This window comes from Glycine max, chromosome 10 (genome assembly GCF_000004515.6).
Source record: "Glycine max cultivar Williams 82 chromosome 10, Glycine_max_v4.0, whole genome shotgun sequence".
NCBI classification, from domain to species: domain Eukaryota; kingdom Viridiplantae; phylum Streptophyta; class Magnoliopsida; order Fabales; family Fabaceae; genus Glycine; species Glycine max.
The window spans coordinates 39,200,321-39,213,105 of NC_038246.2; the positions used below are offsets into that span (position 1 = coordinate 39,200,321).

The 12,785-nt window shown below is 35.3% G+C and overlaps 2 protein-coding genes and 1 long non-coding RNA gene across 4 annotated transcripts; 1 reads left to right on the forward strand and 2 right to left on the reverse strand.

The window, feature by feature from the left end:
• The first annotated feature begins 1,209 nt into the window (after positions 1 to 1,209).
• LOC100809810 (probable serine/threonine-protein kinase PBL7) lies at positions 1,210 to 4,956 on the forward strand. The gene is made up of 6 exons (XM_003536041.5): positions 1,210 to 1,972; positions 2,274 to 2,530; positions 3,232 to 3,605; positions 3,870 to 3,999; positions 4,167 to 4,256; positions 4,390 to 4,956. Exons 1-6 carry the CDS (start codon positions 1,660 to 1,662, stop codon positions 4,549 to 4,551), a joined length of 1,326 nt encoding a protein of 441 aa, XP_003536089.1. The 5' UTR covers positions 1,210 to 1,659; the 3' UTR covers positions 4,552 to 4,956.
• On the reverse strand, positions 3,021 to 4,524 carry LOC121172882 (uncharacterized). Its single transcript, XR_005886651.1, has 2 exons — positions 4,388 to 4,524; positions 3,021 to 3,685 (listed from the first exon to the last, which is right to left on the reverse strand). It is a non-coding gene; the product is annotated as an uncharacterized lncRNA (long non-coding RNA).
• A 949-nt stretch (positions 4,957 to 5,905) lies between the features above and the next one.
• Positions 5,906 to 9,120, reverse strand: LOC100777022 (DNA excision repair protein ERCC-1). 2 transcript variants are annotated; one of them, XM_006589087.4, is made up of 9 exons: positions 8,844 to 9,120; positions 8,632 to 8,752; positions 8,432 to 8,535; positions 7,915 to 8,014; positions 7,699 to 7,775; positions 7,166 to 7,265; positions 6,940 to 7,011; positions 6,764 to 6,832; positions 5,906 to 6,620 (listed from the first exon to the last, which is right to left on the reverse strand). In XM_006589087.4, the coding sequence occupies exons 1-9, from the start codon at positions 9,047 to 9,049 to the stop codon at positions 6,288 to 6,290; spliced, it is 1,182 nt and encodes a 393-aa protein (XP_006589150.1). In that variant the 5' UTR covers positions 9,050 to 9,120; the 3' UTR covers positions 5,906 to 6,287. The 2 variants fall into 2 exon arrangements, with proteins under 2 accessions (XP_006589150.1, XP_014618678.1); XM_014763192.3 differs by having other exon boundaries at positions 8,432 to 8,550; positions 8,844 to 9,118.
• Positions 9,121 to 12,785: the final 3,665 nt, after the last annotated feature.

Below are 12,785 nucleotides of genomic sequence, written 5' to 3' on the forward strand. Positions count from 1 at the left end.
AGGCATGTGATTGCCAGTCTTCCGTAACAGTCAGGGATCTGTCTGTGACTTCTTGCCACTGGACACTCGTATAGTAATGGTATTTGTATTTGAGATTTTGTTTTTAAGTAGGAATCAAAATATATATATATATAAAATTGTTATAATCAAAACAAATTGTAAGAATTAAAACGAAAATAATTGTTAAACACGGACAAATCTAACATAGTTATAATGTTGGTAAATGTTTTTTCAAGTCAAAATCAAAATATATGTTTTTTTTTCATACAGCCATTAAAACGAAAAATAATGTTATGGACTAAATTTTAAATTTTACCTATTATATTAGATGAATGTTGTTTGGACTATGGAGGAATTTTGGTATCTCTGCACTTGGTGGATGCTTCGGGTAACAAAGACAACTTCGGCAAGTAGCAATGACCTCAGATAAGAAACAGAGCTCGTAAATACTTGTAATGACACTCCAATGTTGAAGTCAGTAAGTATAGGAAATGTATAAATTGAGGTTTAGAAATGTGCTTATAGGCATGAAATGGTAAATGGCAAGTAAAGTGGTTAAGTAGTTACCGCGAACCACAGGTAGCGTGGCAAACCCTAATTGGTCCAAAACAAATGCCAAATTTTATATTTATTGGTTCTGATTCATTCATGTGAAAACTATTTAGTCATGATCTCATTTTTCTTCTAGGAGATTTGAATATCAGTGTTGCTATCCAATTAAAATATGCTGAAAATAGAAACAAGCATGGGAAAGATCAGGGTATGTGTGTTATATCAGTTTCTTAATTAGATTAGCTAAATGCAGTATCTAAAAGCAAGTTTGTTTGTCTTTTTGTCCCATTCTTCAGCTAGCCTTCATAGCCAAATGAAATAACTAAACCATATAGAATGATGCATAGTGGAAAATGATTTACTCAATCAGAAAACATGTACAAATTTAAGCATTGGAATTCCGCAATTTTGAGTTATGCAGGTGGCAATTGGAGTATTGCTATTTGGCAGTGACTGGTGGAAATGGCAATTAGTTAGATGGCACAGTCACCTAGAGCTAACTGATCCCCTTTGCTTCAGTCTCACTAGTGGAAGAACTGGTTGACCTGTGACCACTCCCAGCAGCAACAGCAGGTATAAATTGATTGATCCAGCCAGCCAAAAGCATAATTATCTTCTTTTTTTTGTTTTCTTTAACCAAAGAAGACTGAGAAAAAGACATGCTACAAATCCATTCTTGTTTCAGCAAAGTGGAATGTAGATAATCTATAATTAGCGAAATATTATAGAGAAAGCATGAGCGAAAGATTGATTGTGCAAAAGCTTCCAAGATTTTCTTATACAAAGAAAGAGACAATTCCTTAGAAAATAACAAAAGAAGAGACGAATGAAGTACACCAAAACCACTTGATTAAATATTCACGAGAGAGAGAGAGAGAAAGAGAAGGTGACTTGCCCTCCTAGGAAAGGAGGCTTAAAACTTGCAAATACTTGCACCCCTCATTGTTTTGTTTATTACTATAAACAAAACCCATTTCCCATTCTCCTACACCCTCTCTTACTTCCCTGCCTTCCCATCCCAAACTTCTTTCTGACCTCAAACAAAAACCATTTAATTTTTCTCTCTCTTTTTTCTTTTTTTTCTTTTTTTTTTCTCTGTTGTCTGTCATGGAAGTTAATACTACTACAACCACTGTACCTTCAGGGCCACCAACTAGGAACCATTCTTACACACAACACCGCTTACATTCAGAAAGACATAGCCATAACCATAGCCATGGCCATTTCCCCTCCAAAACCATTCTCATAATCATCGCATTCGTCACCTTAGTCACGGTCCTATTTATCATTTTCGTGGTCCTATTCTTGATCCGTCGCCAAAAATCCTCCAGCAAGAATGGAACTTGCGAAGAAGACAGCAGAGAGCTTCATGACACAAGCAGCAGGCTCATCACTTCAACAACGTTGAATTCTAGCCCAGGTAACTAACTAGTAACACATCACATGTTATCAATTAATTACGAACAGTTTCTCAATTAGTGAAGCAGATACAGATACCATTACTATATGCAAATTTAGACGAGTTACTAATTTCTAGCTAGGAATTGCTACTGTTCAAGTTTTATCAGGCACCAGATGATCAGATGAATTTGTCTCTACTATATCATTAATTCATTAATAGTAATTCAAATTTGTTGCTAGTCCTGGAGGAGTAAAGAGTGAGGCTTTAATTAATATTCATAGAAGCTAATACATTAATGCTTGGATACATTAAATTGTAGATGTGAAAAGTGGGTGTCTTCATGGGGGAAATTTGAGCAGGACCCCAGCACCTAAATTTCGTGGAGTACAAGTGTTCACGTATAGGGAGTTAGAAATTGCCACTGATGGATTCAGCGAAGCAAATGTGATTGGTAGTAATGGAATTATTGGAGGGCATGGTTTGATCTATAGAGGTGTTCTAAGTGATGGCACTTTGGCAGCAATTAAGTTGCTTCGCACTGAGGGTAAGCAAGGGGAACGTGCCTTCAGAATAGAGGTGAGTGACTCTGCTTCATTTAATGATCTACTTAATATATCCTCTTTTTTTTTTTTAAGCAAAAGATTTAATTATTTCTTGTTCTTACTTGCTCTATCTATCTCTCTCTATGTCTTCTTTCCTTGTATTAGATCCAGTTTGTGCAGAGACTTTGTTTTTGTCTTTTGCTAAGCTGAAACTTGTATTGGTTGCCTAAGGAACGGTTTTATATTAACATGAAAAGAATTTTACAACCTATCACGTGACAACCTTAATATGCCTTCATGGCATGACATTTGACTCGAGTAATGGTATTCGTTAGGGGTATAAATTAACTTTTAACTTTTCAGCATCTTCTAACCTAGAAGATTTTTTAAACTGTGAAAGCATGTTAATGATTAAGAGAATCCTTCATAAAACTAAAAAATTTAAGTTATCTATTTGTTGGTGAATGCTATCAAGAATTATGCACTACCGTTGAATCAAAATATTAATAAAACTTATTCCTAGGTCATTAAAATACTGACATTTCCTGCCAAATATTATTAAAAATAAAAATAAAAAATCTGTGGCGTTTTGCAACCAAAATTGGGACCATGAAAAATTGGAATGCAAATGTCTTTTTATCTTTCAATGAGTCCATCTCACTTGACAACTCATATTGTGAGCTTTATTCAAATCCAGCACATGGGTGTGAAGAGTAAATGACATTTATTGCACAGGTCGATCTCTTAAGTCGCTTGCACTCTCCTCATTTGGTGGAGTTACTTGGCTATTGTGCTGACCAACACCACAGGTTACTGATTTTTGAATACATGCCCAATGGAACACTCCACTACCATCTTCACACTCCCAACGATCAATATCAGCTGTTGGATTGGTGGGCCCGGATGAGGATAGCCCTTGATTGTGCCAGAGCACTGGAGTTCTTGCATGAGCATGCAGTCTCACCTGTGATCCACAGAGACTTTAAGAGTAACAACGTTCTACTGGATCAAAATTTCCGTGCCAAAGTGTCTGATTTTGGATTGGCTAAGATGGGATCAGAGAAGAGGAACGGTCGTGTGTTGGGGACCACTGGATATTTGGCACCAGAGTGAGTATTATTACCCCATTTCATATGTCGGAAGCACCTTGCCTTATCTTCAGTCTCAACCCACACTCCCAGTACATAACCTGCAGTGTTAAAAAAAGAACCATGCACATGGTCACAGTCAAGTCCCTATCATGCAGGCTGTAATTTTTTTAATTTTATGATTTCTGGCATATAGTATAAATTTCATACAGCAGACCATTTATAATTTGCTTCATAACTTATAGCATATATTTAATTTGTCCCTTGAAATTGGGCATTGTGCAGGTACGCCACGGGTAAGCTTACTACAAAGTCAGATGTTTACAGCTATGGTGTGGTTCTTCTCGAACTGCTCACGGGACGTGTGCCAGTTGATATCAAGAGGGCCCCAGGAGAACACGTCCTTGTCTCTTGGGTTAGTAAATAGTAGTAATACTCTTGAATTTTTAAAAGAATAAAATCGATTATGTAACTTAGGTTTATATTAAAACCAAAGGAGAAAAAAAATGCCAAGTGTTCCTTCCAAAATATTAGTGAGGAAGCTAAGCTGCAACATTGACTGTCATGTTTGTTATTCATCAGGCTCTTCCAAGGTTGACAAACAGAGAAAAGGTAATTGAAATGGTTGACCCAGCTCTTCGCGGACAGTACTCTAAGAAGGATTTAATTCAGGTCAAATTTGGTTTTGTTTAGTCATTGTTGTTCTCTCATTCTCATCACTATCACTTGATGTCTTGGACTACTTATATTTTTCATTTCACATCAAGTAAATAACTTTTGCTTTCTGCTACTATGGGACTTACAGATAGCTGCCATTGCAGCAATGTGCATACAGCCAGAAGCTGATTACAGGCCGCTCATGACAGATGTTGTACAATCACTGATACCACTTGTTAGGAACCAATCCTCTCTTAGTTCATCCAGCTCCCTACGATTTCAGAAACAAACGCCAAGTCCTACTCATTAGGTGTGCATTATGTTTCTTCAACATTCTGTTTGAGAAGAACAGAAGCAGAAGCAGCCTAGAAATAAAGTACTTATTCGTTCTTAGACTAAAATAGTGCTTGGACAAACATTAGGCCCCAAAAAACAAGTGCAATATCACACTTGATGGGGGCACCATCAAATTCGCAACTTAGATCAGTGGAATTCCTTCATCCCTACTGCCTACAACAATGGAGAGGAGGGAGAAAATGCAAAACAGAAAGACTAAAGGATAAAATCATTTGCATGCAGTCATGGACAAATTTAGTTCTAGATGTTATTTATTTATATCATTTTAATATCTATACTTATTTAGATTGGCTTTGTAATGACAACCTAGCTAAGATACATGGTTACAAAATTAAGAGGAATATGAACTTTCTAATAATTATGTCGCTAATATATGAACATAACATTTCTTCTGTAAAATATGATGAAACTTAGAGAGTTTCGTTTCCTGTAAATTCTTATAAGTTACCGCGTGAAAACAAACTTAGTGACATACTTCAAATCAGATTGAATTACTTTTGGCCAACGGAAAACGACCTTAATATGGAGCTCCCCCACTTAGGCACTTGCAAGGAGATCGATGGAATCTAGCTTCTTTCCATCTGGCAATTGGCAGAGCTCAATTTTATGCATTAGCATAAGGTGCAATAGGACAACTATATTGAAAGCTAATTCACTTTTACGAGAAGGAGAAATACTAACATGCAGACGTGAAGGATAATGGAATAATGCTGACCTGTTTGGACTTGCATGACTGGCGTATGGCTGAATGCAAGGGATTCCCCAAAAAGCAAGTAAGCACAACAGGAAACCCTACTCGTCATATCAATGGATATTTCATGATAAAAAGATCAGCAAAATGATTGCAGCTGTATATCAGAATCGAGATAAAATTAATATTACCAACAGGAACAACAAAGGAAGAGCCAAAACTCTAAATGATGTAACGTAGAGACTAAGATAACTAAATATTCTTTATAACAGTCTGTCGGATATTTCTTCATTTTCATTAAATGATGAAAACCACTTTTCTAGCGCCATCCTGATAATGTGGAAAAATGCAATATCCAAAACATGAGCAGAAAATACCAAGGAGATGGATCATAAGTTCCTAAGGGCGGTTATAACTTATAACAAAAAACTTACTATATTCTTATGCTAAGTAAACGTTATGTAGTTGTTATTATTATATTACTCCAGAATCCTCAAAAATACAAGCGGAGGTAGGGCAAGATCCAAAACCAATAAATTTTTTTGGCAGAGACTGCTTCTAAAAGAGGAGCTTGATAGATACTGGCTTGGAAAATAGGCTAGAACTAATAGAAACATTAAACAAAAAATCGCAATGCGGTTTCAGAATCAAGAAAACGAGGTAGACAGAATGTACAAAGATGAGAATATCACTCAAATCAAGAATTGCAAAGGTCCTAACTCTCCCTCCCAACTTATCTCAATTCTCAACAACCGAAAATCTAATCTTCCATCAATTTGTTGTTATACCCAATTACCCACATGACCCCACCCCTCTCCTTTCTCTTCCTTTCCCATTTGATTAAAGCCTCCTAACTACCTCTTCATTTGTTACAGATGTTTCCCGTTTACACTCCCAATAGAGTTCCATGGCTTTACAAGCATAGAGATTAAATAATCTCATGAGGTTATATTGTTTAAGGGTAAATTATTGAACCAGTGAAAAACTTCATGGTAACTTTATGTTTCAGCTTCTGATTCTTTGGAAATAATTGATTCTTCTTTTTCCTCCACTTGTGAAGTGCTTTTCCTCTTCCCAACTCTACCAGAATATTTGGCAAAAGCTGCAGAAAGGGCAGATTTGACAGTAACTTCGGGTTCTTTCTTCCTACGTTTGCTCACATCTTCTGTATCCTCTTGCTTGTCTTCAATCAAGGAGGAAGATTCAGCTTTGTTCCTGATCGATGACTCTGGACTAGCTGGCTTGTTCTGGACAGAAGTCTCTGGAATGGCTTGCCGGCTGGATTCCACACGCTTGAAGGGTTCATGAAAAGTGTCAAACAAGCGCTTGACCTGTTATCAGGAAGTGTACAAAATATTCAGATTTTTTTGGCTAATACATCACTGTGGGCTGGGGATCAAGATCATGCAACAAACACTACAAATAAATAAGGGCAAATCATTATCCCATCACAATTTCACCATTGATAATATACCTTGCGCTCTCCTATGCCAGGGCAACGAGCAAGATCTTCCATAGATGCACCCATAATGTTAGAAAGAGACTGAAAAGGCAAGAACACATCTTGATGAAAATGCTTTTGCAAATAAAATCAAACAATATATGTGTGCCTCTGAAGTCTGAATGTTCTCTAAAAAACAATAAACATACCCCAAATGTGGTACCAAGGGTGACTACATCAGTCTTGTTAACATGTCGGACAGTTGTAAGGGAATGAGTAAGCTACAGTTGAAAGTAAAATAGCTTCAGCACAATTGATGATAGCCATGCTTAGAGTTTAATCAATTTACGAACTACATCCTTAATATTTTGCTTTTTGAAAGTATTAAAACCCAGAATAAATTAATGAATAGAAAATAAATTAGCATAACCATACCCGTGATAGATAATCTGTATCCATTTGGCCTTGAATAATGTCTGCAGGCTTGTTTTCATAGACTTTTATGGTCTCCAAGTAACGGCCACATTCCTCCAGGCTATAACAACAGTAGAATAAAATTATATAAAATCAATCAATTAGACAGGTAAGAGGAATCTTGCCAGATGCTACAACATATATTGAAATTCACATGCATGCTACATTAATCTCAAGTTCCTTTAAATGGTACAAATTCTGCTAAACCAAAAGTTCCAAAAGAAACTACAATAAGCTTTTCTCCTTTCAAGATGTATATTCTATAAGTCACATAAAAAATACGGTTGCATTAACAATCTTCATCAAGTTACAACCACAGACTTTCATCATTAACAAGAGATTTGATCGTGTCATATGATATTTTCTAATCAGAGTTTGATAAGAAATTCACAAGAGTGTAATAGATAATGGAAGCACTCTCATGCTCCTGAGAGTTAAAATCATATCTTCAGTACACATAATTCACAAGCAGTAAAAAGTAAAGTCAATTGCACCTCCATCCACAAAGGAGTGTACAGTCATGAAGCATAGCTGTTTTTGTAACTTCAAGAAGAGGCTTTATTACATCTTCCTGCAATCAATAAGAAAACAACAGAGAAATGTCACTTTGTGTAGATAGCCGAACATGTATAGTTAAATTATAAATTTGTAGATAGATCATTGGAAAACAAACTAAAACAGATGATATAGAAGTTGAATAAGTGCTTGACCACATCAACATGGCATAAAACCACACGAAGCTTGAAATTCTTCTGCAACTCCCTTATTCTATAGTACAAGTAGTCTGGATGCAGAAGATGATACCGAAGACTGCATTAAACCATCAACCAAAGTCAAGTCGATGCATAATATAACTACATTTAACCCAGCCAGCAGAACATTAACAACTTGTGAGATATCCAAGTAACCACACATGGGTAACAAGAAATCTAGAAAAAACAAGCAGTTCCACAAACATAATCAAGTCGCAAGGTATGAATATTTTCTCCAATCATGAGATTACATGTAATTATCCTACAAACATGCCATAGTAATACTGTCAGAGCATGATTACTAGATCCAGCGTTGAGTGGTGATTTGATATGGATTTTCAACAATTTTTTATCCAGCCAAATTTTAACTAACAAACTTGAAATAGAAAACACTATTTATTCATGTTGACACCGACGACTGAATAAGCAAGTTTATACAAAAATGACCAAAAAACAAAAGCACAGAGAAAATAACCTGAGATAGAGAGCACAGGAGCTTTGGCCAAGCATGTAGTCACAAACAACATCAGCAAATGCCCATCTAACGTTCCTAATGTGTTTTAGCAAGGGATTTCCCTTCTGCAAAATAATACACTAATAATGATTGTCATATATTTGATGATAACTATTTTAAAACGAAAATTGAAGTGAAAATATGAATGATATGGATTGGACCTGTCTGTGGCTGACAAGAATTGAATTGCGATTTTGAGAGGAAGGTATTGTTGACGAAGCTGCAGCAGTAGCGGGAGATGGTGTCGATGTTGAAGATGGAGCGTCCGATTGACCAGTTTCCCTAATAAAAAAAAATCAATTAACGCGAAGAGATAAGATTAATAACGATAATGAGTAAACATTTAAGATGCGGAAACGGAAAGCGTGTGTACCTCGATTTCGGAGGAGGAGAGTAGAAGTCGGAGGATTTGACGAAGGCGAAAGCTTCGGAAAAGGTTTGGGAGGGAACGAAGAGAGACGAAGGAGTGGATTTCGCCTGCGAACTTTCAACCACTTCCTGATAAGAAGGTATTCTTATCACCACCGAACTCTTCTTCTTCTTCTTTTGCTCTTCTTCTTCTTCGTTCTGCTTCTCCATCTTCCTTTCTCTGTTTTCCTCGTCAATTCGCGCGAACTTGCTCAGACTCGGTTTTCAGTTCACGGTTCTGTTTCTTACTGTCAAATGGGCTTGGGCTTCTAAAAACGAAGATGAGTGTTGCTTCCTGCACCCACCACACCATTTGACTAAAAAGCCCTTTACTCACTTATACTCATCAGGACCTTTCCCTTTCCCGTTTCTTTGTTCGTCTTTGCGTAGCCAGGACCACCACAACTCTTCCCCACCGATCACCGGCGCCGTTTCAGGTAAGGTTTAGCTTAACGTTTGGTTGTTGTCCGGATTACCCATTCCGGTAGATTAATGTTTGGTTCTTGTCATTGTTAATTTCTAGTGCCTTTTTCTTTTCCACTTCAACGTCGACGACTGCGTTTTCAGCACCCAAAACCCATGGTAATCTCTTCTCTTAATTCTCTTTCCCTACTTTTTCTGCATTATTATCTTCTGATAAGTTAGGAATTAAGTTCCTAGTCTGTTTCTGACATGCAATTTTTCTATTCTGTTTGTAATGGTTAAGAGCATTTGATTAGATTAGTGAAAAGGAGAGAATTAAAGACACGATACTTGGGTTTAGTCATTTGAATTTTTTCCTCCTCATATTCTTTAGGTGTTCTTTGTGCTATTCTCCAATCAAAATTGGAGTTACATCTTGGTAACCTGTTCAATCAAAGGTTGATGATAAAGATCAACATTGATTATCTAGATGAAACTCCAATTTTGGTCGAAGCATGACATTAAAGGGACCTAAGATGTTGCACTTAAGTTTTCTTTTATAAGTTACCTTGTCTGATATTATAAATCTGTGGGGCTGTTTTCCAAACTTTAAAAACAGGATAGCTAGGTAAAATTGTGGTGTTTTTAAAATCTTGTATGTTTTCTAGTTACAGATATTTGAAAACCCAGTTCTTATTCTATTGCGTTTAATGTGAAAATGAGCTCAAATGTTTCACATCCAAAATTTGGCTTTAAAATGTATCAATGTATAGAAATACAAGTTCCTTATTTCTGTCCTCTATTCTTTTGTAGACAACATGATTTCACTAAAACCAATTATAATGTATATTGTTTTATGAAACTGGTATTAACTTAAATATTGTTTTAGATATGTCAAGCACCTCCTATCTATCTTTCTTGTATCAGTTCTAAATTCTAATGAAGTTTACCTGATCTCTTTTATTATTGGATTGGACAATACAGTTAGAGATGTTATTATACCCAGTGGGGATTTTGTCAGTTGTGAAACTTGTTTAATTGATGCATGGAAAACTTTGCAGTTTGCTCAGGTTGTGAAATGTGTTACCCTAATTTCTGCCAGATTTCTTAGTGTTAAATCTTTAAGTTGTTTGTGCTACATTCTAGTGATCACTTATTTGGCATGTAATTAGTGGGGTCATTAATGCAAGTTTTCAGATCTATCAATTAAGGAAAAGTTGATCTGTAAAACAGCAGTGAGTGACTAAGTATTATTTTTCATACACTATCAGGAATACTAATTTATAGTATTTCATTATAGATCAAGGCACGAAGTGATAGTTATAAAAGGATAACCTGCCGACTCTAGTTCATATTGCACTTAGCTGTGTCAATGCCTTCTAAATTATCATATTATATAATCGGATGTGGATTAATAATTTAAGATGGGAGTTATGTCTAAATGATGAATTTTTATTAGTGTAACTTTTGTCGAAAAATTTTCAAGTGTGGATATCATTTGAGTTCCCGGAGAATTTTTTTACTATCTTTGCTTCCCACTTATTTTCATGTACGCATAAAGTTATTACCACTTCTAATGTTTTATATTACTGCGTTTTCATTGGAAAGGTTGGACCCAAGGATCACCAGCGCTTTCAAGCTTCTTATGCAACTATATTAAAGGCCCATATGACTGCTATAAAGAAGAGAGAAAGGAAAGACAAGAAGAAGCCTGCAAAGGCAGATAAAAGAGAAGGAAGTTCAAAGAGACTGAAAAGGTCTTAAAATTATCTGCATTTTGTGCCTTGATCTTCTGCACAAACTTCGTTTCCTGCTGACTATGTTTTTGTTTTCCCCAGATTTTGGCTTGTTTTGTTTTCATTAGTGTTCCTATCACAAATGGACTAGATACCTGTCCTTCTACCAAAGGGTCTTCTGTTCATAGTTCCTTGCCAAAGTCTCGGGTGTGTGAGTATTCGGCAGAGCGAAGGGAGATATCTACAAAAGGCACTTCAATGCTCAAGTGAAGGTGTTACGACTAACCCTTGGATCATGACCAGCGCACAGACTATGATTTCGTTAGTCTGGCTAGCCTACCCTATATTAAATAACCTGTAAAAGAACACATGATATATCTAGGCAAATCTATATATATATCTCATTCCATCCATTTAATATCAAGGTCTCAGGTCACAGCACAAACCCTTAACATATTGTCCAAAATATCCACTAATAACAATGTTGATTATAAATACTAACCATCAAAGTATCTCAAAACATCATAAGTACATCATCAACATACCTATAAGAAAGAATCATTTAAATTTCAAAATAAAAGAATTCTCTCTAAATCTATTACTATCCTGGTCCCTATACCTATATGTTGACAAATGCCTTTAAATTTAACAATTTATTGGCATTTTTGTCTTCAATTATATAATCTACTAACAAATATATTTATGAAATATATAAACTTAATTAGTTAATATCAGTAACAAGATACATGCATCAAGAACACATTAAACTTAGAAATTTCTGATTTTGTTATTGCAAATATTTATTATAATGTATTATAATTATAATTATATGTATAATGTAAATTTATCATAGATGAATCAAGAATCAAGAGGAGGTAAGGCAAGGGTGTGTTCTTAACTAAAAAAATTAGTTTGTCAAATCTTATATGGATCATTCACAAGTAGAAGAAAACAAGTAGGAGAGGTCTAACAACAAGAATTACGATGTTTTATAGTTTTCCTGTTCGGTTAGTGACCACCTATATAATTATAGACATCAAAAGAAAAAAGTGATAGATTATACTTTCAAGGACAAATTAATCTCACTTTTTTATTTAATATTTATTATAAATATATAGGTTATCACTAACTAAGAAAGGAAGCTATAAAAATATAGTAATTCTGGTTGCTAGATCTCTATGTTTATTTTCTTCTACTTGTGGATTATCCATTTAAGATATGACAAACTGATTTTTCATTTGAGAACCTACCCTTGTCTTGCCTTGCCTCCTTTTGAGTATTGATTTTTGTGTGATAAGTTGACATTACAAATATAATTATAATTATAATATATTATAATAAATATTTGCAATAACATTGCCTCATTTATTGCATAGTTAAGGTCATTCTGAGTTCATATTCTGGTTGCAAAATTCTTTCTTAATCATTAGGTTTCTTGCTTCATGTGTATAGCTATTGTTCATTGCTAAATTTGAATGGCTACTCTGATTTGCATAACCATTCGGCTTGTTAAAGCCTTACTGGGCCTTCTAAAAACAAGATTTTCATGGGCCCATAAAAGACAATGAATACTTATGAAAGAATTTTATGTGGATAAGATAATTTGTCATCGTGATTGTATGATTTATCTTGTATTAAATAAAAATCATTTAGGGGAAAAGCTAGTGGGATTTCTTTATGAATCTAATCCCTAACGCTCCTGTGACTCTCCTTCAGTCATTGTGGATGTAGGTTGCTTTTTCTAAGAAAAGGGGAAAAGAAAGGTAGCT